The sequence below is a fragment of the Python bivittatus genome, unplaced genomic scaffold (assembly GCF_059951505.1).
Source record: "Python bivittatus isolate LINGU-HERP-01145 unplaced genomic scaffold, Pbiv_v1 ctg000330_np1212, whole genome shotgun sequence".
Lineage (NCBI taxonomy): Eukaryota > Metazoa > Chordata > Lepidosauria > Squamata > Pythonidae > Python > Python bivittatus.
Genome location: NW_028277058.1, coordinates 16,444,813 through 16,470,211, shown reverse-complemented (window position 1 = coordinate 16,470,211; position 25,399 = coordinate 16,444,813). Strand labels below are relative to the sequence as shown.

Here is a 25,399-nt window from a genome sequence, read left to right as displayed (position 1 = left end):
TGCCATTAGAATGGTATTCTTTGTGTCCTTCCAGACTATCTTATACTTTACTCTTAGAATAAAATCTGTTGGATGGCATTCATGGGAAGAGTAACAATGGTGTTGCATTTTCTCTACACTGTTTGCCAGACTATGGACTGAAGGAGGCCATAGTCCTCAGCAATGCTTCCCAGTCTTGTAATCATTGACAATGCCTCTTCTGAGGTCTAGAGATTTCTTTTGTTTGAAGCATGATTCACTTCCACAAAGTGTATTATGAAGAACAGTCTCCAATGGTGGCAAAGTATTTTTTTAAAAAATAGAGAATAGCTTCTCAAACCCACACCTGATTGTCATCTCACTTACTGGGACATCTGATTCAACTTATTCTTTGAAGAGACCTGAATAATCTGTCCTAGGACTTTACACACTTTTCCAACAAAGACAATGTTAGCTCCATATTCAAAAAGACATGACTCAGTATACTGTTTTGTGCATTTTTGTTTGACCAGAATTTCTTCAATTAATAGGGCTTATATGAAAGTGACCTTATATAGTGACCTTAGCACATTGTAGGTCACAGTACTACAGGATTACTTATAGTTGTAAAGAGTTCATAAACTTTCACCACCATAAGACACACTGAAAACATTCCTGTAGTAATTGACATGATTATGACATCATTGGTCTGTTGCTCTATCTAATGCAGTCTTCTGAGATGGACTATTACTTCTTTTACTGCTGCTTGACAGGCTACTAAATTTTATCTTCATCATGCTTAAAACCAGGTTTTATGAATGAAGGATGGAGAGCAGAGAAAGAGATCTGCACAAAACAATCCTGTTAAAGTCTTCATAGCACATGTCACTTTCCATTGGATCTGAAATGCCAATGGAAGAAGAGTTTAACCATTTATAGACATTAGAACTAATGATATCAATTGACAGCTCCTGAATATATTGAGTTAGATTCTTTTCTGTGTTTTTTCTGCTTCACAGTGGAAATGAATATGCTGTACTAAGCTAAAATATTTCCTTGGGACAGGGACTTATATGATTTTTATCAGACAATCATAATAAATTGAAACTATTTGAGGTAAATGAACATTAGTTACATGATCACACCATTTCTACCTCCTTCATTTCAGCTGTGATATAGATTTCATAATTTAAAAAGTAGGCTATCATACATACACAAATGGAAGGTACGAACAGTCACATATTCTTTCTCCAATATGGCTCACAAACATATGAAATTCACATGTCCTTCCAAAATTGCCTTATATTTAAAGGAAAACTTTTCTTGAAAAGCAGTTATGGTTTACATAGATACTGAAGTTATTAGTGAGATTACATCATAAATAATAAAACTGTATCCAGACATTCTCTCCAAACCTGCTTCTTGGAGGTTGCGCTGAGTTGATCAGCAGAGATGAGCACAGCTTGGAATAAGAATGTTTAAAAAATACTTAAAATGTGCAACCACAAGTAAGAGCATGTGCAGAGATGCAAACCACTGAAAATATCTTCAAATACTTGGAATTAAAAAAAAAAAGATACCTGAGCCAATTAGCACCTTTATTTTGAAAAAGAAAATAATTACTATGTAAATTCTAGCATTGTTTCAACTCTGTACGTAACTCTTTTGGCCTAAAGATGAAGATGGAATGCCTCAGGATAGAATAAGTAAATGGAATGTTAGTCCATTATCTCAATTGTCCTGTGTCCAGAAGCAACTTCTCTTTGTTCTACTACATTTTTTGAACTCCCAGACCCACAGGCAATCCCTGTATAAACCCCAACCACACATCCACACAGGAAATTACTAGCTGTTTTTTTCCTTAGTAATTTTTCTTTTCTGAATATGTTCATCTGCACACCACTTTCTTCCTTCACATTCATGCTCCCTAGAGTTCGGGGGCAGAGGAAAGAAAGAACCTTATGACATCATAAACATTCATTTAACAGAGAAGAGGTTTTAGCCTCTCTCCAGGACATTCATTTTCAATCAATTTAAAGAATAATTTCACTGAAACCATTTTACTGGCAATTCAAGTTTCCATTCCTAATGGTTAAGAAACTAATCAATTTGGGGGATTAATACAAAAATCTGAAAGAAATTCTTATTATGTATCAATCTTTTTTCATGCCTGAGAAAAATCTTGATTTCAAGATTTTCCATTCATTATCTTATGGAGTGAAGGTTATCCACAAACATTAAAAAAAAAAAAAAGTTAGACGTAGGAAAGTGAATAGGCAAATCTCTAGCATTCAACCTTCAATGCCCTGTAAGTAGTGCTTGCTCCAGAGACTATGCAGTTTTTAGTCCAAGGTGGCCTCCTCTCTGACAAATAATCAGCAGATGTTGGACTTGGTAAGCACGGGAACTGTGCCACAACAGAATGCTCTTATTTTACATAATAATTACTTTCTACACAGAAGGACCATTTAACATTGACTTTCCTACAGAAAAGTTGTATGCATCTGTCACAAAACTCCTAATTTTAGAGGATCCGAGAGAGTATATCAGGGAGCCCATCAATTTATGTAAACAAAGAATTCACATGTAAAATGCTTTCTCTTGAGATTGTGCACTGTAGGGTGTTAAGAAGAAATGGGCAAGTTGCCTTTTGTAATGACAGATTAATTAAAATCGAAGCAACTGAAATTGTCGACAGTGGCTTGAGTCATTAAATTAGAAAGAGCAATAGATTGTTTAATATCAAGTTTTCCATTTTTATGTTTCCCAAATAAGAGTTAAATGTTAATTAGTTACATAACAAATAAAAGTGAAGTTATTTGTAATTGCACATTACATTTATAGAACCTAGAAGCATGATCTAAAGTCTACAACCATGCATTCCACATTCATTATAGAATTATATTTGCTTAGATTTTAAGTGACAGAATTTCTATTTGTGATTTTTTATATAGGAATACACATACTATGCATGGTTCTGGCTGTAAATCCTAAAAGAACTTGCTGTAGAAAGAGCTGGTATTCATACAACTTTTAAGGAATCTGATGGTTCCTACAGCACAACTTTAAAATTAATATGCTATTTAGCAAATGTATCTTGTTTGCAATGATCAGATATTTTTAATTATGTTCTATACCACAAAGTAGTTCAAAAAATAACTGGCAACCACTATGAAGAAATCACCATTTATATGTTCCCTCTTTTTTGCCTTCCCACATTTCTTTGTACAGTTCAAATCCTAGGTGAAATACTTTTCTTACTAATTATGCAAACTTGGTCATGAATCCTTTAATTTTTAAATAACAATTAATTACAAATTCAGAATCACATATTACAGAAACACAAACCTTGAAAGGATACTATGATTTCTCATAATAATATCAATAAAATATGATATTGATCCATAATATAAAGGAATTCTTGCCAAATTCCACTTAAATCAATGATACTCAAAAAGTAAGAATGTGCCAAAATCCCTGCAATTAAAATCACTGGGATACTGACAGACTAAACTTTGGCTGACTAAACATTATCTATACCAGCTATTTAAAAATATTAAATTAAAAAAAATACATTTATTGGTATTTATTAATGTAATAATATTTTTCAACTGCCCCAATCTGAAGTTCCTAGTCAGTTTTCGAGAAAGAGCAACAAAAACAAATAAGAAACAAAAGCAATAAGAAGGCACAAAATAAGCCTAACAATAATGGTCATCCGGAGTAATTCAGAACTAAATACAAAGTGGAATAATATGGCACAGCATTTTTGAAGAGTGGGGGGGAAAGCAGGTGATGCTCCAAAGCTTGAGGATAATCATGGAACAGACCTTTCCATGATTTCAGGCATACTCCATGAACATGAGGAGGTTGCGGGGGCGGGGGGGGGGACTCTTACCAGGACCTAGATATTTAGATTGGATGGGCAGTCAATTCTGGTGAGATGGTACCTAATATAACCTGGTGCTAAACCATGTAAGTCTTTATAGGAGGCAAGCAGCAGTCTGAATTGAGTCCAGAAGCCTACTGGCAACCAATGCAGCAAACTTAATATTGGTATTATTCTACAGTGGTGGGGCAGTCTTGCCAGGAGTTTGGCTTCCACATTCTGTGTGAACTGCAGCTTCTCCAAAGGTAGCTTAATATGGAATACTTAATAGTAGTCCAGCCAAGAGGTGCTCAAGGAGTGAGTTTCTGTAACCTGGGCATTCCAGTTTCAGTAGGATCATAACTGGCATATCAGCCAAAGCTGAGCAAAGGGTCCCCTGATCATGGATTATACATGCTGTTTAAGCAAGAATCTCTATTTTCGGAAGACTCCCCACCCCAGTCAAGCGCAATCTCATCAAGTGTAACTACCAAGATCGATATTTTCAGATTGTCCAATTGTTTATTAACAAACCACACATTTGTCTTGCTATGGTTTCATCTCAGCATGTTTTGTCCCTTCCAGTCCATACTCAGATAACTATTCAAGACTTCCATGGCATCTCCAACTTGACTGGGGGTGGTATTGTATAATAGCCTGTCATCTGTATACTAGTGACACCTCATATCAAACCCAATTATTTCATGCAGAAATGAAATGGGCCTTATGGTAATCCACACTAGAGCAACCAAGGGGTGCTCCCCCCATGACTACTGATTAGAACACTCCATCTAAGTAGGAGCTGAATCATCATCATAAAACAGTGATCCCTTTCAACCTCTGCAGGCAGTCCAGGACACAATGGTCAATGATATCAACATTGCAGAGAGGTCTAAAAAAGTCTAAAAAGCCTGAAGGTCATCCAGAAGTATGAGCAATGCTGCTTCCATCCCATGCCCACACGTGACTAGAAAAGATTCACATAATGCATTTCCTCTAGGATCTTCTGTAGTTGATTTGCAACCACCCTCTGTGGAGATTCAGGATGAATCATGTGCAGCCAGATTGAGAAAAAAAATTTTTTTTAAACAGATTATAAAGAAATATAAACTATATTGTTTTTTATAATATATCCAAGATGTATATGTAAGTAGACTCCTTGTTCTGATTAATGCTTAGTTATATAGGTAGTCCCCGGGTTAAGAACACTCAGTTTAAGGATGACCTATAGTTAAGAATGGAGCCTATTTTAGCAAAATTCAAGTTAAATACACAATGATTTGAGTTAAATACACAATGGTTAGAGTTCATTACACAATACTACTTATACAGTATTATACAATAATACTGGTCTGGCTTACATACAAATTTGACTTAAGGACCGACCTTGGGAACGGAACTCATTCTTAAACTGGGGACTACCTGTATTTTTCTTGGGCGGAGATTTGGGAGATTAGGTTCTTCAGAATAAAGAACAATGGTCTGCTGGAGCTTTCTTTTTCCTTTGTGCAATTTTAAAATGATTGAATATTATTTATACTTTTTGTAAGCCTGAACTTTGAGGATAGATACAAATTGGTAATTTAAAAATATGTATTATTTCCCCACCTGATACATAAAAGTTATTTCCCTCTGTAGCGAAGCAAGAAAAAATGCTTTAAGTTCATCCCAACTTTAAAAATCACAAATGTATCTAGAGTAAAACATAATTAGAATGCATATCTTAAAAAAGGCAAAAAAAAGTCAGCAATGTTACTTCTCATACCATTGTGATGCAGGTATTAACATCTTTTGTCATGTGTAGGAAGTACATATTGTTAACAAGATAATAAGAAAAGAATATACTTTCAAAACTAATGAACAGATCTAGTGATAAAAAAGAATACATGTTATCAATTAAATGCTTAAATATCTTCTCTACTGCAATAAACTTGCAAGTCTGAAACAATCTATGCAGAAATCATTCAAAATTTGGCAGTTGATTACGTTTGTTGATAAGTTTTTACATACAATACCGCATAAAGCATATGCAAAGTATACATGCTGTATACATAAGACAGCCATTGCAACTGAATGCATTAAGATGCAAAAGAGAGCTTTAAGTGCAACTTATGCAGGAACAAAAACATATAAAACTGGAAAATGCAGGAAAGCATGGTCACCTTTTGAAATAAGATAGTGAAGAAATAAAAGTAAAAACAGTTCTGTGCATTATCAAATTATGTCCCAACTTACTTATTTCTATAAATATAACCTATTGTCCAGAAAACAATGAGCAATAACAGATTGGTAGGATTTACAAAATACTTCTCATTTTAAAGCTGTTGAATGAAATATTTTAAGCACTGAACCTTTACATCTCCATATATGTATGAAATTAAATTTAGTAGCTAGAAAAGGAAGACTGCTGAGTACCTACCTGTGTGACCATGTTTTGCATGTATGGTGCTGCATGCTGCTGCTGCTGCTGCTGCTTTTGCTGAACAGCACTTTCTATTGCTACTTTTGCTACAGTACTTGGATCTGCTCCAGCTGGCACAGCTACCATAGTTGCACTACAGCCAGCTTTGTTAGGGTCACTTATTGTAACAATTCTAACTCCTACTTTATTGGGGATTCCTGGAAGAGTTTCCCTATCATTATCCTCTGCTGGCCTCTTTACAGTTTTGCATTCTGCTGTGCCATTAGTTGACCGTACTTCAGATGACAGGGTAGCTGGGGATCCACGAGGTCCTGAGTGTGGAACTGCTATGATTTGATGCCCCTGTATAACAGAGGCTGTTGACTGTGGTGAGACAACTACACTTGGGCGTTGCTGAGGCACATCTGAATTCAAACTTGAAACTAGAGGTCCATTAGGTACATCAGGATTGGTACTACTAGGTTGCTGGGTTAAGAGTTTTGAAGCCTCTTGTGTACTGCTTACAACAGGTATAGTCCCCAAAGCTAAAACAGGTCCATTGGAAAATCTTTCCCCTTGATCACCTTTGGCAGCATCTAGTTGTGTGGCATCCAAATTCTCTTGTTCTACTGGAGAAATCTCACCATTTCCTACATGGTTGGAAGTTTTGTGATTTGGAATGTTTTTGCTTAAATGGGAACCATCACCCTTTTCAAAGTCACAGATTCCGTTAAGGAGGGGCTTCCTCAAATCACTTTTAAGTTCCTGCATGTCTGGTTGTTCAAAGTTCTGCTTTCCAAGAGCTCCATTCTCATCCATGACTAATGATGATCCATTACTGACTTGTGAGAACTGATTGGCCTCATTCTGAGTTTTCCCTGAGTTAGCTGGAGGTAGACTGGAGTCATGCTTTCTTCCATTTAGAAGACTTCCCACCTGTGTTTCATTTTCTTTTGCATCGCCATTGCTGGTGTTTGCAGCTCCTCTTCTGCAAGAAGGGTTTTCCATTACCTCAATTTTACGCTCATGAATATGTAAACCTGTTGCCTCCTTTGCTTCTTCTTCCTTTTGGCAAATTATTTTATCTCCTTTGAATGGAGGAGCAGTAGCAGAACATGTTGATTGTCCAGCTAGAGGTGCCTGGTTAGGTGGAAGCGCTTGCACCTGAAGCCCAACTCCTGCTTGTGTTCCACTCATTGTTATTCCAGCTGGAGCAATTATTTGAGTTGCGTTTCCCTGACTTGCATTTGCTGTAGCAAAACTAGTATTTGGCACAACTGTTATAGTAACCTGATTGCCAGAAGTTCCTTGGAAAATAGTTGCTGGGCTGTTCGAAATCAACTGGCCTGGCAATATTTGTAGATTGGAAATAGGAACTGTTTGTACTGTTCCTTGGGATTGGATTGCACTCTGGACCAACTGAACATTTTGCTGCCCAACTAGTAATGGCTGAGCAGAAGATTGCCCTTGAACTCCAAAACTTGTTGCTTGGTTATTAGCCATCTGATAAACCACCTGAGGGCTGGGAGCTCTTGCACTGTTTGAAGGAGGAATTTGTGGTGCTGGGAGAATAAGTTTGCCACCAGGAGTAGAAGGGCCTCGTTTAGGAAGCAAGAGCTGTTTTATCAGACTAGATTCATTAGGAGGTGGCTGACCCACCCCAGGACTACTTTGTTGTGGCTGAACTTGCATCTGTACTTGCTGCTGCTGGACTTGCAGCTGTGTCTGGGATGATGCTGGTGAATGCTGCTGCTGCTGCTGTTGTCGCTTCACAGAAAGCATCTGACTGACAGTGGGAGGGGGTCCTTGTGACTGAGGGGTGAGAGACGGAGATGATATTACTGTGGGGACTTGGTTGTTCGAAATTGGTCCAGGTGATGGTGAGGAAGTTGGAGTTAAGTTTGGCTGTGCACCCAACTGAACAGTTTGGCCAGCTGGGATCGAAGCTGGATTAGTAAGAACAATTTGGTGAATGGCTGGTGCATATGTTGGACCTTGCTGAGCTGGTTGGCTTACAATCACTACACTTTGCTGAGGTGGTGGTTGTTGCTGCTGAGACTGCTGCATTGGTTGCTGTACCACTGCTGCTGGAACTTGCTGAGAAGGCTTTGGTGCAATATTCTGAAACCCTACTCTTGATGTTGGTGGATTCTGGACACCGGCAATTGTAACCACCTGCCCAGTTGCAACTTGGAAATTCTGAACTGTAGTAGCAGAAACTATATTGGATGCTGACGTTGTGACGTACTGTTGAGGTGCTATTATAACAGTGTCTTGCTGCTGGTTACCAGCTGTGGATTGCTGAGATGATGTTTGTATTGGCTGTGATGATGTGGTTATGAGCTGCTGAGCCTGGGAAACTGCTGAAGTGCATGCTGGTATGTTCTGTACTCTGCCAAATATATGACCTTGAGGTACAGCTTGTTGAATTACTGTAACAGGAGTGCCTGAGGATATTTGTCCTGGTACCACTGCATGTAGAGGGGATTGCTGAATTACAGGTTGATGAAGTAAAGTCTGGGAGCTGACAACAGTAACAGAAGGTTGTGGTCCTGCATTACTAGGATTTTGATTTGAAGACTGTCCTCCACCTCCTACAGCAATAGTAACAGGAACTGCAGACTGAGGAACTGTGTTCTGTATTACCGTGGCCTTCACTACTTCACAAGAAATTGGAGCTTTATTCTGTATAACAGTCACAGGAGCATTCTGTTGATGATGACTATGAACTAAAGGGTTTTGTGGTATCCTGGAAACAGTTTGTACCACTGTAGGTGCACCTTGAATTGGAAAAGACATCTGTGTTGCAGCTATAGTTGAAGATTGATTATTAATAGGATTCCTCTGAAAATGGTTTCCTATACTTGATGATCCATGTGGGAGTCCTGTTGATAAAGGGAAAAAAATCTGAAACGGTAATGCTGAAAGCAGCAGGAATTAACGTTTCAAACTGTAATCTAAATAAATTTTGAATATTTCCTGTAGTTAGCGTTAGCCATGGATTCTATGTATCTCACAGTGGTAATTAGGAAAATATTTTCCACTGTACCCTGCAATTCTATCCAGTTTTTTCTTTCCTCCGTAATTCATTGAAAAATTCCTCATTCAATGGCCATCTAACTTAATTAAGCAGCTAAACTAGACACCATTAGTTCATTATAACTTCAGATTTTAAATTTTTCAGTACTAAATGGTTTTGACACTAATGTCAAACAACACAGAAATTAATTGAAATAAAATCTTTCAAATCTAATTAAACTTTTCTCTTAGCTATTTATTCCATAGAACTTACTCTTACAAATTATTATATAAATTAATTAATTAAGAAAACATACTGGGATTTTTGTCTTTGGCCAGCAGAGCAAAAATTACTTAGAGGATGTACCTCTATCTCCCAGAAAAAAAAAACACTGCAAGCGGACTAATATAACTGCAAGAGAAAGATCACTACCATCTTATCCATTGGCCAGAGAAGTGTAACTTTCTTTCCACCAAACCCATCCATCCTTGTAGAAAGAACTCTACTTCAATACTTGCTCTCCTTTCCCCTTTTTATCATGTTTATTGGACTGTGGGCACACTTCATTTATTGTAATGTATTCCAACCATACTTCCAAAAGTATTTATGCTCTTATAGACTGATTAGTAGACAACATACGGAATTCAATATATAATATGAAATTCAGAATATAATAAAAATACCTGCTGGTGAAGCAGATGGAGCTACTTCAGGAACAGAATCAACCCGAAGAATGGGGGTTGAAGAAGATTGTTGCTGATAGTACATCTGAACAGGAAGTGGTATAGCCCTCCTTTTTACTCCTACTACATGAATATGAGCCTGCCCATTGTTATTTGGGTCCTCAACTTTCTTCACTGAATGATTTGGAAATACAGTTCTGTCAAAAACAAGGAGATACATGTTTAGAATGATAATCTAGTATCTTTTTTTGGCAATATAATTATTAAAGATAAATGGAGTGCACATGGTTTGGGGTTGAATGAAAGAATAGCAATGATTGCCTTTTAAGGGAGAAAAAAAAATATAAGAACTCTAAGGAGGAAAGAAAGGTACTTTGAACTGTTGTCACCTATTCTAGTTTTTCTCTCAGCAGGTAGGATTCTTACAGATCAGTAGGTTCAAAGGAAGCAATATTTGACTATTGGCTTAAAGTTAAAAACGTTAGTTTTCAAAAGAGACAGAAAAATAAAGTGAGCAACCTATTCTGAATATTTGTATAACATTTATTTCTCTTTTCAAACAACCACTGCTTTTAACAGTGTATTATTTAAGATAAACAATATTGGAAATACATTTTTTCTCAAATTTAGCAATCTGTATCAACTGTAGAAAAAAAAATCCAAGCAAGTGTTTTATTCTAGAAATGAGTTTAACTTACCGAAGACATTTATAAAATCCAGTAGAAGTTAAGATTCCACCTCGAGCTAGTTTACTGCATGTAGAGAGATATTCAGAGTACATTTCAGCTCGGGAGACTGAGCAATCTGAATTAACTTCGAAATGGGCATTTAACCTGGGGAGAGAAAATAGAGGAAAAATCTAATAAGGAAAACTTAATGAGTTAACTATGAGTCTTTCTCCTGACTCCAAAATAATTCTCAGCCTGATGCCAACAGAACATTGGAATACTTTTCAGTTGTCCTCAGCCAGCATTGCCAATGCTGTCCAGCTCTTAACTCAAAGGGCATTTTTTTCTCTCTACTAATAATGAATCTGTAAGCATTATAAAAGATTCAGAATACATGAGACATGGGTCAGACATCTTAGTTCTTACCACTGCCTTGTTCTCTGATGTTGCTTTAAAAGTGTTTTCTCTTAAATGGCCAATGTACAGTGGGGCAAAAAAGTATTTAGTCAGCCACCAATTGTGCAAGTTCTCCCACTTAAAAAGATGAGAGAGGCCTGTAATTTTCATCATAGGTATACCTCAACTATGAGAGACAAAATGGGGAAAAAAATCCAGAAAATCACATTGTCTGAGTTTTAAAGAATTTATTTGCAGATCATGGTGGAAAATAAGTATTTGGTCAATATCAAAAGTTCATCTCAATACTTTGTTATATATCCTTTGTTGGCAATGACAGAGGTCAAACGTTTTCTGTAAGTCTTCACAAGGTTTTCACACACTGTTGCTGGTATTTTGGCCCATTCCTCCATGCAGATCTCCTCTAGAGCAGTGATGTTTTGGGGCTGTCGCTGGGCAACACGGACTTTCAACTCCCTCCAAAGGTTTTCCATGGAGTTGAGATCTGGAGACTGGCTAGGCCACTCCAGGACCTTGAAATGCTTCTTACAAAGCCACTCCTTCGTTGCCCGGGTGGTGTGTTTGGGATCATTGTCATGCTGAAAGACCCAGCCACGTTTCATCTTCAATGCCCTTGCTGATGGAAGGAGGTGTTCACTCAAAATCTCACGATACATGGCCCCATTCATTCTTTCCTTTACACGGATCAGTCGTCCTGGTCCCTTTGCAGAAAAACAGCCCCAAAGCATGATGTTTCCACCCCCATGCTTCACAGTAGGTATGGTGTTCTTTGGATGCAACTCAGCATTCTCTCTCCTCCAAACACGACGAGTTGAGTTTAGACCAAAACGTTCTACTTTGGTTTCATCTGACCATATGACATTCTCCCAATCCTCTTCTGGATCATCCAAATGCTCTCTAGCAAACTTCAGATGGGCCCGGACATGTACTGGCTTAAGCAGGGGGACACGTCTGGCACTGCAGGATTTGAGTCCCTGGCGGCGTAGTGTGTTACTGAGTAACTTTGTTACTTTGGTCCCAGCTCTCTGCAGGTCATTCACTAGGTCCCCCCATGTGGTTCTGGGATTTTTGCTCACCGTTCTTGTGATCATTTTGACCCCACGGGGTGAGATCTTGCATAGAGCCCCAGATCGAGGGAGATTATCAGTGGTCTTGTATGTCTTCCATTTTCTAATTATTGCTCCCACAGTTGATTTCTTCACACCAAGCTGCTTGCCTATTGCAGATTCAGTCTTCCCAGCCTGGTGCAGGTCTACAATTTTGTTTCTGGTGTCCTTCAACAGCTCTTTGGTCTTGGCCATAGTGGAGTTTGGAGTGTGACTGTTTGAGATTGTGGACAGGTGTCTTTTATACTGATAACAAGGTCAAACAGGTGCCATTACTACAGGTAACGAGTGGAGGACAGAGGAGCCTCTTAAAGAAGTAGTTACAGGTCTGTGAGAGCCAGACATCTTGCTTGTTTGTAGGTGACCAAATATTTATTTTCCACCATGATTTGCAAATAAATTCTTTAAAAATCAGACAATGTGATTTTCTGGATTTTTTTTCTCATTTTGTCTCTATAGTTGAGGTATACCTATGATGAAAATTACAGGCCTCTCTCATCTTTTTAAGTGGGAGAACTTGCACAATTGGTGGCTGACTAAATACTTTTTTGCCCCACTGTATGTTAAATATTAAAAGTGTATGGTATCCATGAAATATAATATATAGCCAAGAATTGGTTATGTAACATAATTTATGTTCAATATTATGACTCACAATCATATTCATAATCATGAATACAGGCCATACTACATTAGCCTTATGAAAACTAAGCTTCAAGAATAGAACAGAACAGAACAGAATAGAACAATAACTTTATTGTCATTCCACTTATACACTATACATCAAGTGCATAATAAAATGAAATTCCGTTGCAATTGGCTTACAGTCTTACACTAAAATACAATTGAGATACCTAAGTTACTATAACATATACATTCAGACATCTAATAGCCTGGGGGACAAAGCTATTTCCCAATCTGGCTGTTCTACATCGGATACAGCGGAACCTCTTCCCAGAAGGTAACAAAAAAAACAAGCCATGATGAGGATGGGAGGTGTCACTGACAATCTTTCAACCTATAGACAAACAGTGTGCATATGCTAGGTCTTGGATGAGAGGCAGAGAGATCCCAATTATCTTCTCTGCTGCCCTTACTATCCTCTGCACAGACTTCTTGTCTGAGGCACTACAGCCTCCATACCAGATGGAAATACAGCTAGTGAGTAAAGTAAGGAGAATGGAGGATGAGAGATGCAGTTTCCTCATCTGGTACAAAAAACAAAAACATATATTCATCTTCTTGACAGAAGATTAAAAATATATCCTTTAAGACAGGGTTGGACAGTCTTTTCCTTTTCCAACTTCCTTGTTTCCTTCTGTTCAAACACTTGTTTTGGGTGACTTTAAGAGGTGGCATAAGTGTTTTAACTTGGGACCCATTTCACACTTTAAGCTCATCTATGTGTGCCAGTTGGGTCTAGTGGTTAAGATGCTGGACTCGGAGTGGGAAAAACTGAGATGTGGTTTCATTTTAGGCATGAAAGCCAGCCAGGTGACCTTGAGCCAGTCACTCCCTCACAATCCTAGAAACAATGACTAACCACTTCTGAAAATGCTGCCTGGAAAACTGTATGGACATGTCCATGTAGTTGCCAAGAGTCAAGTTTGACTTAGAGGCAAAAAAAAGTGTGTGTGTATAAAAATTATTAAACCATTCTGCTAGGAAAACATATAGATGAGCATGGGACTCAACTCTGCTGCACAGGATTAAGCAAAACTTTTGTTAAAAAAATGTTGCTACATTTTACAAACTTGATAAAATTCAAACTCATGTGGAGAAAATGAATTAAGTACTTAAGTATGGAGGATTTAATATATGAATACCAAGCAGTGTTTTTTGAAAACTTAAGAAATTTGTTGGATCAGACCAAAAGTCCCAACTAGTGCAGCATTCTATTCCTATAGCAGTCAATGAGATATCCCTAAGAAAACCTCAAATAGGATATAAATACAATAGAATTCTTCTACCTAAGTAAAATAAGTTTAGTTTTCTTTTCAAAATATTAAAAGCACACACAGAACTTAAATATGCTAAACTTCCTCTCATTATATTCATGTGTATACAATAAAATAACAGGAAAAATTCTAACAGGAAAATTCTTTTACTGCATCAAGGATTCAAATTAATTGATAAGTATTTCTTTAAAATAGAATTACAATATTTTTGCTTGATATTTTCAATAATGAAGATATTATAAAGTTTTAAAATAAACACACACACAAAAACCCTAGTTATTTCATGGGACATAGAATTAAGTACTCACCATTGGCATGCAAATTTTTCACTGTCAATTTCTACTATTCCTGGTGGTGGAGCAACATGTTGCGGTGCTCTTGGTGCTATGAAAAGAAACAAGAATGATCAATTTCTTAATATAAAAATTATATAATCTTTTGGTTGCTTGCAGTTATAACTCTTTCTTTAGTAAGACTTAGAAACACTATAGATATCGTTCAGTTTCCCTTTTAAATTAAGGATGCTATCCAAGCAGAGGGATCAGCACAAAGTTAAATGAATTACAAATGTTCCAAATTTTGGGGGCTGGAATGAATGAAATTCTTTTCTGACATCTGGTAATTTTGCTGCATGGAGACACTTCCAAAAGTCTGACAGAAAGAGGAAAGCCAGGTTTGGAGGTTCTAATGGGCAGCTCAGCTATCGTATACCCTTTTATTTGGGATAGTTGTCCAACTCCACTAAGTGCAGAGCTTCAGGAGGGATACACATGGAGTGGTGAGAGAGGAAGGTGACCCCTGTGTAGCCAGCCAGATCAGCCAAATGAACCCTGGTGATCAATAGGGTGACAAATTTAAAAATCCAGTTATCAATACTGCAGCTTTAACTGATGCAGACCATGAAGAAAATAAGTTCAATTAATTATCCTAAACCTCATGCAAGTTTACACATTCCCAAGGAATTAAGAAAATTAATAAATTTCATATTATAATGTTTTAGTTCTGTACTAGGATTTTTCTAGTGCATTTCATCTTCTAATAACAAACCTTAAAAGTAAGTAAGAGTTCAGAATGAGCAAGCTGAACATTAAAAGAATAATTAATAAGACATCTGTAGCTATTGACTACAGATGGAGTGTTTTAATCATGGTATGTTGAACAATCCAGAAAAAGTCAGGGGTCAGCTTTACGGATAAGCAAAATACCTGTCAATATGGTCAATTTTGGGTTTGTTTTGAATTTGTGAGAGCCTGGACTTCGTGGCCTATGATAATGTGTTTATGTTGGCTCCTGCCAAGCTATAAGTCTCATATATTTTTTCTGGATTTTTAAAAAATTGATTTATTTCCAATAATGCTTCTGAGCCCCAAATAAATGCATGAGTCATTCCTACAAAATAAAAATTATGAGGTGCTATAGCTCGGTGTTCTGTTTGGAAATGTGCCTACTTGGCCAGCAAAAGACCAAAAATAAACTTGGGGTGACAGATCCTCTGGAGATGCTAGAGATGTAAGCATTACAGGTGACTGGCCAAGCCCACACTTTTGTGAGAATGCCCATAAAATGCTCTCAAAGTTTTAGATATGCCCACAAATCCAAAAAGATTGCTAACTCCAGGATTACATCTGGACAGGTACAAATATACTAGGAAACTATTCGCAAACCATGAATCTTCCTTTGCAACTGAAGGTAAGCATAATATGCAATAAGTCAAGAAAAATGTATTTTCAAATTATGGCTTAATTATGTAAAATAAAGCATAATTATACACTGACCATTATCCACTCTTCACATGTCAAAATAAGACAAAAACAAATATTTTTTCTTCATACAGGGCATTATATAGAAAAATGTTTAAAAGCCACAGCAATATTTTAAAATATATGACCAGACAGGCACACTTTGGTTAACCTAATTAATAAAAACAGGTGATGGTTGCAATAAGGTGCTGATTTAATTTTCTTATATACTACCATCCATTCCTATCCACTGGGGGTAGACAGGAAGCAAATCAAATTTTAAAAATCCAGCCCCTAATAAGACAAAGCTCTTCAGCAGTTTTCTGCACACATGGTGGATTTTCTCCCACGGAGGGATATTTATTTTTAATTGACCAAATCACCTGAGTTCTTTAGGTAGATGATACAGCTGTTTAAAAAAACCCAGCAACAATAAACTGCATTAAGAAGTGTACTGCAGAAAGAATTTAAATAAAAAATAAATATATATAGAGTACTACTTACATAGCAGTGGCTATTTGTGAAAATCAAAGAAATTATTAAGCGTATCCTCACTTCTCTGTTGCAAAAAGAATTTTTTTAAAGTACACACCCAATTTTTTTGCCACCATCACTACAAATGGATTTAGAGATTCATATATGTCTGTATAGTAAAAAACTGCCAAACATATCTAATGAAAGATATTCCAATTTATAATCTATTTCAATAGGGTAATACTAACCTGGAGTAGCAGGGGCATGTGCCTGTGATGAAACTTGTTCCACTGCTTGTGGCCTAATTTCAGAGAGTACTTGGTGGTTGGTACTTTGATGTTCAACAAGTTTTACTGCACTGAGTGCATCACCTCCAAACATCTGGATGTCCATTGAAACCAGACATACTAATGTATCTGCAAATTATCATAAATTAATATGCTTCATTCCACAAGAACAATTAATTTCAGAAAGTTTTTGTGTTAAGCTAAACTGAATTCATCTAAAAAAGAGCTTTATAGCTTTACTAGACTTATTTCTATTTGTCTTGGCATTATAAGCAGAATTCATAACTGAAATCTCCATATCCACTTCTGTCTCCTTTATTATTTAAAAATGGAAACAGATTTTTGTATAAGTAAAAGATGTTTCTTATTAGTTATGTTATCCTATCACTTATCAATAACATATCTCTTGGTGCTGTTATCCTCTGCACCTCATCATAGTGTAAAAAGTTTACTGAGATAAGAACAACACAAATTAAATAAATGACATATCTGCATAATTTTATTTGAACAAATAACTTGAAGTTTCTTTTGAAAGATGTTTATATAGCACTTTCCAGGTGCTTTATGATTCTTGCCATGATTACCCATAGCAAAGAAGAATAGGGAAAAAAGAGGAACCAAGACAAAGGACAAGCCAGGTATCACTTAACAGAAAAAGCATCTAACAAAGTATCACCAGGGCCCTGGTAATACAAGAATTTTGTAAAAAAACCCAAACAAACAAACAAACAAACAAACCACCTGCTAGCTTACCTATACTTTTATCAACTTTAGCTATTTTTGTACAGGCCACTTCACCCATTTCAGTGAGCATATAGAGCACTTCCAGAGCAGATATGACAAGTAAAACGTCAGGTAACGTGAGATGACAGATGATTTCTTTGTAAGATTCTTGATCTACATATTCACAAATTAAGACACCATTGTCTTCAGCTTTACAAAGATTACCCAAGATTTCCATGCCTGAAACAAAACAAAAAACAAATCGTGTGGTACAGATGTCACAAAAGAGCGTGAGTTGTTTTCTATTGCTCCCAGAGTGCAGGACACAGAATAATAGTTTCAAGTTACAAGATCATAGCCAGTTTAGTATTAGAAGAAGAAAAAAAAAAAGAACAGTGACTGTGGAACCAATTATCTAGTAAGGTAGTAAGTTACTTCACAATAATCATCTAGAAAGAATACTTTAGTTTAGATTCCTGCACTGAGTAGAAAGTTAGACTCAGCCTAAATAGAGGTTCTTGCTCTGACTTATATAAAAATGATACTTTACAGAAGATACTGTAATCACATTAAATTCTTACCCCGCATTTTTAAGAATCTGTCTCTGGACATTAAGCACTTAGTAACAGTATGAAACATTAGATGAGTTGTTTTAAAATCAACAGGATCCAAGAGAAGCTGAAAAGGACAGAAAGCAAATATTAATGATGGAAAGATTCATCTTATAAAATTAACGTAGTGGGATTATAGAAATCTTCCAAATTAATACTTAAAACATGTTGAAAATGCTATATACTATCTGTGACATTATTTACTATTTCAATATATATCCTATATTTCTATGCACTTAGAATTCAAGCAGCTAGCTAACACTAAAATGAAAATTAACAAAATATAAAATCAACTAAAATAACAAAAATGATTGACAATCCAATGATTTGGAAATTCAGATATAACTGAGAGGCAAGGCACACTCCCAGACTGCAGGACCTGCTCTTCTAGAGGGAATTCAATTTTATAAAAAAAAAAGAAGCTGCATCCTAATCCCCCAAAACCTAACCCTACTAGATAGCCCAGAATGATATTGCTGATGGTTTCAAAAACCATTCAGATCCAAAGGAACTAGTAAGGCCATACCTTTCTCAGTCAATTACCACATCGTTTACTATATTGTGATATAGTCCATATATTTCACAATATCGGATAATATAATTCTCAGATTCACTTAATTTGTATTACAGGTAGTCCTTGGCTTACGATGGCAATTGGGATTAGAATAACGTCACATGATCGTGCCGCTTAGCAACAGCAACTCCCAGTTGCTGTTGTTAAGTGAGGATTGCATGGGTTGTTAAGTGAGGATTTTGTGTGACCACGACTTATGATTTCCCCAATGACTTTGCTGGTGGGAAGCTGGAAGGGAACACTGGAAATTGCAACCATGTGACAGTGAGGGATTCTGAGATGGCCAGAACTCCAAGGACTGGTTGTAAATATCATTCATTCAGTGCCATCATAACTTTGAACAGTCACTGAATGGTCGTAACCCAATGACTACCTGTATTTTTATCATCTATTATTTCAATTTTAGTTGTGAAGTTATCAAAGAAGTAAACAATTCCTCTTTTTCAGTTGAACACAACTTTATGCTTTGTACCTGGGAATGAACACTGCTGAATATCAAAGGAATGTTTTTAACACATATGTTAGTGCTAAAATATACAGAGGGTTTTTAGGAGATTTTTAATGTATGTTTGTATTTTAATTATTTATGGATTTTAGTCACTGTTGGAGGGATTGGTGTGTTTGTTCTTTTTTGTTATTGTGAGCCGCTCAGAGTCACCCATTGGGGGAGATGGGCAGCATACAAGTTTAATAATCAATCAATCATCAATCAATCAATCAATCAATCAATCTATTTGACATGTATTCTTATATAATCACAAACAGGAATATACTCTATGGTTATATTTATCTAGATATTTATTGATAGCCGAATCTTTTTAATTAAATATTATATTTCAATAGTTTTAAAATATAATTTTTATTATTTTATAATAATAAAATAATAATAAATAATTGCATTATTTATTAATGCAATTTCAGTGCATGGTTACTAAGAAGTAAGCCACATTGAGTTCAGTTGGACATCCTACCAAGTTTGGTTAATAAACATAGAGAACAGTTCACAATTTGAAGGAATTAATGTTATTCTTCTGAATGGAAATTAGCAAAAGATACTACTTGCTTAGAAATATGGGATAGCCACAATTTTTAATTACATTAAATGCATATTAAGAGTAAGAAGAATAGTAAAACCTAAGCTCTGATACATTTCCATTACTGTTAATTTGTAGCTGTTTATGTTAATAATCAATATTCTGCTTTTAAAAAAACTATTAGTATCAACAAGGAATGTTCACACATTTTATATACAATGTAAGAATTTTCATTTCAATAAATTATTTTTGAATTGTTACATTTTGGGATTGGCTAGAAGAAATCTCATTCTCTTAACTCTTCTCAGGGAAGCAAAAATAATACTGTTCTTTAAAAAAAAAAGCTTCAAGTCCATCTGTTCTTTAAGAGACGTTCAACTAAATCCAAAGAAGGTACACAAGATATAAGGCAGCAGATGTACAGAAAACAAAATTTAGGATTCAGATTTAAGCCATGACTGATTAGTATCACATTGTTTTCAATAACTTTACTTCTGGTCATGTCTGGATCTAACCAACTGTATTTAATCTTTGATAAGATGATATACAAAATGTCCGAGAAATCACCAATACCAATGCGTTTCCTTTTACATAACACTCAATAAGGTTGATATTCACTCCTACTTGATAATTTAAGCTATTTAAATTATAGGTATCACTTTTTAAAATTTCTTACCTCTGCAGCAATATTTCCTAAAGTGTCAAGCCCCAATTGTCTTAAAGAAATAAAATGACTGTGAGCAGAGAGCAACAAAAAACGAAGACAAGTACGATTAGCTGCCAATAATTTTACATTTCCCTCCTCAAAGGAGAGATTTCTTAAAATCACTGCAATCTGGAGAACTCGCTGTCCTTCAATATCATTAATGCCCAACTTGCGTGGTGGATGAAATAAAGACTCCCATATCCAGTCTTCTGATACAGTATCTATAAAAATAAGATAAACACTTTAATGGTTCAGTTCTAGATATGCCAGATATGGTCTAATATTTATGCATTGTAACTCACCTTGAGATTTGTTTCTGTCAGAAATAAGGTCACGTACTTCATTATCTTCAACAATATCCTTCCAAAACTAAGGCAAAAAAAAAAAAAATTCTTTTTAGTGTGAAACTTATTTAAGGCAATTTGTTCTTGAAATATTTCATGTGTAATAATGGAGGAAAAGCATGCATTGCATAAAATATTTACTTACAAGGAAACCTTCTAGCAAGTAAGCAGTAACAGAATTGTATACACTGCACATGCAGTCATGTGATGTCGTGCTTTATGACTATGTCGCTAAGCAAAGTTCCCGGTCCCAATTACCATTGTTCCAGCTGCTGTTGTTAAAGAAATCCCACATGGTCATTTGGCGTGACATCACGTGATCACCATTTGCGATCTCCTGCCAGTTCCCTATTGACTTTGCTTGCTGGAAGCTGACCATGAAGGTTGCAAATGGCGATCACATGACCATGGATGCTGCAATTGTCGTAATTGCAAGCCGGTTGCCAAACGCCCGAATCATGATCACGTGACTGCAGTGACACTGTGATGGCCGCAACTTCAAAGACCGGCCATAAATCTTGTTCAGTGTCACTGTAACTTTGAACACTCTCTGAACAAATGGTCATTAACTGAGGACTACTTGTATTTCCAAAACTTCTCTCTACTGTATCTTTATTTAGTAGATAAGCACTTCAAGTTTTTGATGCTAGACTTTGGCATTTTTATTTTCATGTGTCCTATATATATTTTTGGAGGAAAAAAAAAAGACTAAAATGATAAAATACAATTTTAGTTTCATTTACATCTTTTAACTCAAAATTAGTTCAACAGATACCAAATTCAATATTGTAAGATATTTATATTTAACCTTATTAGCCACTTTTTTTGGTAACTTTAAATAAAATTTGTATTTATCATCAGTGTATGTATGTATGTATGTAGGTATGTATGTAGGTATGTATGTACAATGACAAGAAAATCAAGCTGATTCTCCTTGGACTTGAGTGAGTGAATAAAAAAAGTACAAAAACAAGTTTATACACTGCACTATACTACCAATTATGATTATTCATATGATAGCACAACCTTATTGACTCTTGTAAGTGTAACTGTAGAAATAAAGTAATACATTCCTTTGCTTAATCATAAAGCTGATTTTCTAAGATGCACTATACATTTAACATTAAAAAAACACTAAAACATTAAATTTAAAAAAATTAGGATTTTCAGCATATAAACATTTTTCAAAGCAATGTTAACAAATGGGATTTTAAAGCAGTTTAATGTTTCAACTGCTTTATACAAAACAGTTATAAATAGATTCTGGAATTAATCCATACTCTTATTTTTCAAGAAAACTCAAGCATACTGAAACTACAGTGCAGCATTATTGGAACTAATGGCACAATTAGTTTCCTCAAGCACAATTAGTTCAACCGATGTTGTAAGTTACACACATTATAATTTGATTTATTTTCATATGGCCAATCAGATATAAAAATGTTTAACCTTTCTGATATAATCATCAGTAAATTCTGTCTTGTTACATGCAAGAATGCACCGAAGACTCAATATATCAGGTCTTTAAGAGGATATGAACACAAACTGCTTCCATTTTGCTGTCCAGTCCACCTTGTTCCAAGTTTGTATTTTATTTTTGATGGGATGAGATGGGTTGCATAGGGACTTGTCCTAAGGGTACAGTCTAGTTTTCCTTTTCTTACATGCAGTATTGGAATATGCCTGTTCAGCAGTGCTGAATGCCGAGCCATGCTTGAATGTTCTTTACCATGCTGCTGTTGCAAATGGACCTAACCAGCATCCTCCCACCCAACATACTTGTGGTTTTTGCTCTACCTGTATCACAGTCCCCTGGTTACAGCCTTTGTGCATCTCTGCTTTGCTCCTATCAGATTCCATCAAGTACTGCCATGTTATATCACAATCAGCCACTCATTTCCTCATCCATTTTTGTGTTATAGTTTTGGTGAGCAATGGCAGTGTTTTCAAATAAAAGCCATGAATGTCAGACAACTATAAACTTTGGCCAGCACCAGCTTTTGGGAACCTATCATATTCAAGCATCCAAAATATAAAATTAGGCACTGCCACAGGATGAGTTTGCTGGGAGAGTACAAGCGCAACTTTGACAAATAGTACGTATAGTTGACATCATGAGCACTAACAGGTACTGTGGAAAAAGTTGATCATATATAATGTGGCCAGGAGTATTCAGCCAAAATTTTATAAGCAGATGTCTTTTTCTAAGCTTTATCATTTTGTTTGTGCCATGCCAAGCTCTTCCTATATCATAAACCCTGCTTGTCAAGGCTAGACTACAATAAAGTTTCACTATATAACTTTTTCTCTTTTGTGTCTTCTTAATCTTTTTATCACTTATCCTACTTAAAAATCTTAAGTCTCTTCACCATTTATATTTATATATTTCTTTTTCCTCCATTAGTCTGATTTTTCAAATACCTGTAAGCAAAATATATCTCTGAATAAAGTTTTATTTGTATGTATATTCCTGAAAATTGTTATACATCATTATTTTAAAAATTACCTTAACAAAATCTCTATCTGTTTTCTCCTTCCATTCTTCACCAAACACAGTAGAAAATGAACCTAAAGCTATGTGTTAAAAAGAATTAACATTACCATTACACATTTAGAAACATTTCACAGAATTACAAATAATTTTAAAGCAGCTGTATTATACTAATCCAAGCTAATTTATTGTGCACATATGTTATTTTACTTTGACATCAGTATTACTGTTCATTACAAAGTATTTTTACAGTTTTTATTGGTTGGATAGTACATTCTTTTGTCTGGACCAGGAAATCAGAGTTTTCAGAATAGAATGGACAAAAGCTTTTGTCCTAAAAAGTATAATGTAGCACATTTATACAGTAAAATGTATTAACCTACTGAGATAAAAAAATGTCACAAAGCCTGAAGAGTAATGCTGTATCTGCCGTACACAATCCTAAATTGCATTTATTATTCAAACAACATTCAAGAAAACTTGATTATAAGTGCCCATTTTGTTTTGTTTGATGTCACACAGGTAGTCCTTGAGTTATGATGGCAATTGGGACCAGGATTGCTGTCATTAAGCGATGCGGTTTTAAAGCGTGACATCATGTGACCGCATTGCTTAGCGACAGGGTGTTGTGCGTATCTGCAAGTGCAGGGAGCCCTGGGAAGGAGGGCACAGAGTGTGTGTGTGTGTGTAGAGAGGGCAGGGAAGGAGGGCCTGGGGTGCATGAAAGAGCAGGGAGGCCAGGGAATGAGAGTGCTGATGGGTGTGTGCATATGTGTGAGTGCAGGGAGGCCCAGGCAAGAAGGATGCTGGTGTGTGTGTATGTGTGTGTGTGTGTAAGCATAGGTTAGGTGCTGTGGGTGTGTGCAAGGAAAAGGGGGAAGGAGGGTGTAGGTGGGTACATGTGAGCAAAGGGGCTAAGGAGGATGTGGTGCATCTGAGTGAAGGGGGAAGGAGGGTGCGGTGTGTGTGAGCAGAAAAAGGCTGTGTGTGTGTGTATGTGTGTGAGAGTGACTTGCAGCCTTTCCTGATGGCTTCCCCATTGACTTTGCTTGTGGGAAGTCTATAGGGGAGGTCACAAATGGTGATCACATGACCGTGGGAAGATGCAACAGGTTGTAAGTATAAGCTGATTGCCAAACGCCCAAATTTTATTCATGTGATCGTGGGGATGCTGCAATATCCGTAATTTTGAAAGATTGCTGAACAAATGGTCGTAACCTGAGGACTACGTGTACTTGAGTTCTTGTGGAAAACAGAATTTTCTTAGAAGGAAAGATATTGGAAGGATATTGTTGACTTGTGGGCAATATGATGTCTGGGAAGTAGAACCCCACTTTAAATCACAAAGGAAAGACCCAAAAAGTGATATATTCCCTGGTACCAATAACCCCCTCATATGAACAGAGTAGTCATCTTCAGCAAAGAAAACTGGAAGACCCTGTATACTTTTAACAACGTGATTATGATAACTGGACAATGTGCATTTTTACATGCAACTGTCAGGCATTTATTGTGAGCAAAGTTTTTTTTCATAAAATCTGCTTTCTAGAACATATGTATGAAAGATGAAGATGCAATACATTTTAGGCATATGTGAAAAAAATGGCAGATTCTGTGTTCTGTGTTTCCTGGAATGAATATTATATTGCATTTGAAAATGACAAGTTCAAATTTAACCTTGCTTATACTTAATGGAATGGGTTTAACATAAAATTCAGTTAATACATAATAGCTACATTCTTGACTATCAATACACTGACAGTTTTAAGGAATATTCCATTATTTTGTGAAATCCAATTTTCATGAACCTGAACAGTATTTGAGCACAGAATGGAATACAGAATGATCAATGACAAATCAGTGTATGCTGTAAGAGTTCTAGGAAGCACAATATCCAATATATTAAATAATAAAGGGTTTTGTAGAAAAAAAATAAAAATGACAAATTCTATAAGTTATAAAAATATATAACAGAAGAGCACACTGTGTGATTTAGCAATAGGAATCTGATCTCATGGATCTCATTAAAACAATGCCAATATATAAGTATTAGGCCAAACACAGATCAAATTAATCACAAAAGCTTGTCAGTGTCATCTTTGATTTTAATGCAGCAACTTCCAACAGTAGGGACTGTACAAGTCCTACCCTACCCCAGTTCAGCATTTGATTTATAAATTATTCTCCTGTACTTGGACTATGGTTATTAAATATCCTACTTGCAAAAACTTTATACTGTATGACTGCATTTGTAAGTCATTTCAATAAAGAATGAAAATGTTGTTGGGAATAATTAGAAAGATTTAAAAACCTGTAAAAAACTGATAAATAATCAATA

At 36.0% G+C, this 25,399-nt stretch overlaps 1 protein-coding gene across 2 annotated transcripts in view; it reads right to left on the bottom strand.

Annotated features, from left to right (window-relative positions):
• The window catches only part of ARID2 (AT-rich interaction domain 2), a 126,353-nt gene that overhangs the window by 28,617 nt on the left and 72,337 nt on the right, over window positions 1–25,399 (bottom strand). The window contains exons 6-15 of one of the 2 annotated variants that reach the window (XM_007424884.4): window positions 23,077–23,144; window positions 20,529–20,595; window positions 20,197–20,447; window positions 17,883–17,979; window positions 17,332–17,541; window positions 16,540–16,707; window positions 14,387–14,462; window positions 10,628–10,762; window positions 9,930–10,126; window positions 6,246–9,112 (exon numbers count right to left, since the gene is read on the bottom strand). In XM_007424884.4, the coding sequence (XP_007424946.2) occupies window positions 6,246–9,112; window positions 9,930–10,126; window positions 10,628–10,762; window positions 14,387–14,462; window positions 16,540–16,707; window positions 17,332–17,541; window positions 17,883–17,979; window positions 20,197–20,447; window positions 20,529–20,595; window positions 23,077–23,144 (4,136 nt within the window). Of the gene's footprint in view, window positions 1–5,999; window positions 9,113–9,929; window positions 10,127–10,627; window positions 10,763–14,386; window positions 14,463–16,539; window positions 16,708–17,331; window positions 17,542–17,882; window positions 17,980–20,196; window positions 20,448–20,528; window positions 20,596–23,076; window positions 23,145–25,399 lie in introns of those variants that run through there. The other variant, XM_088141762.1, reaches the window with a different exon arrangement.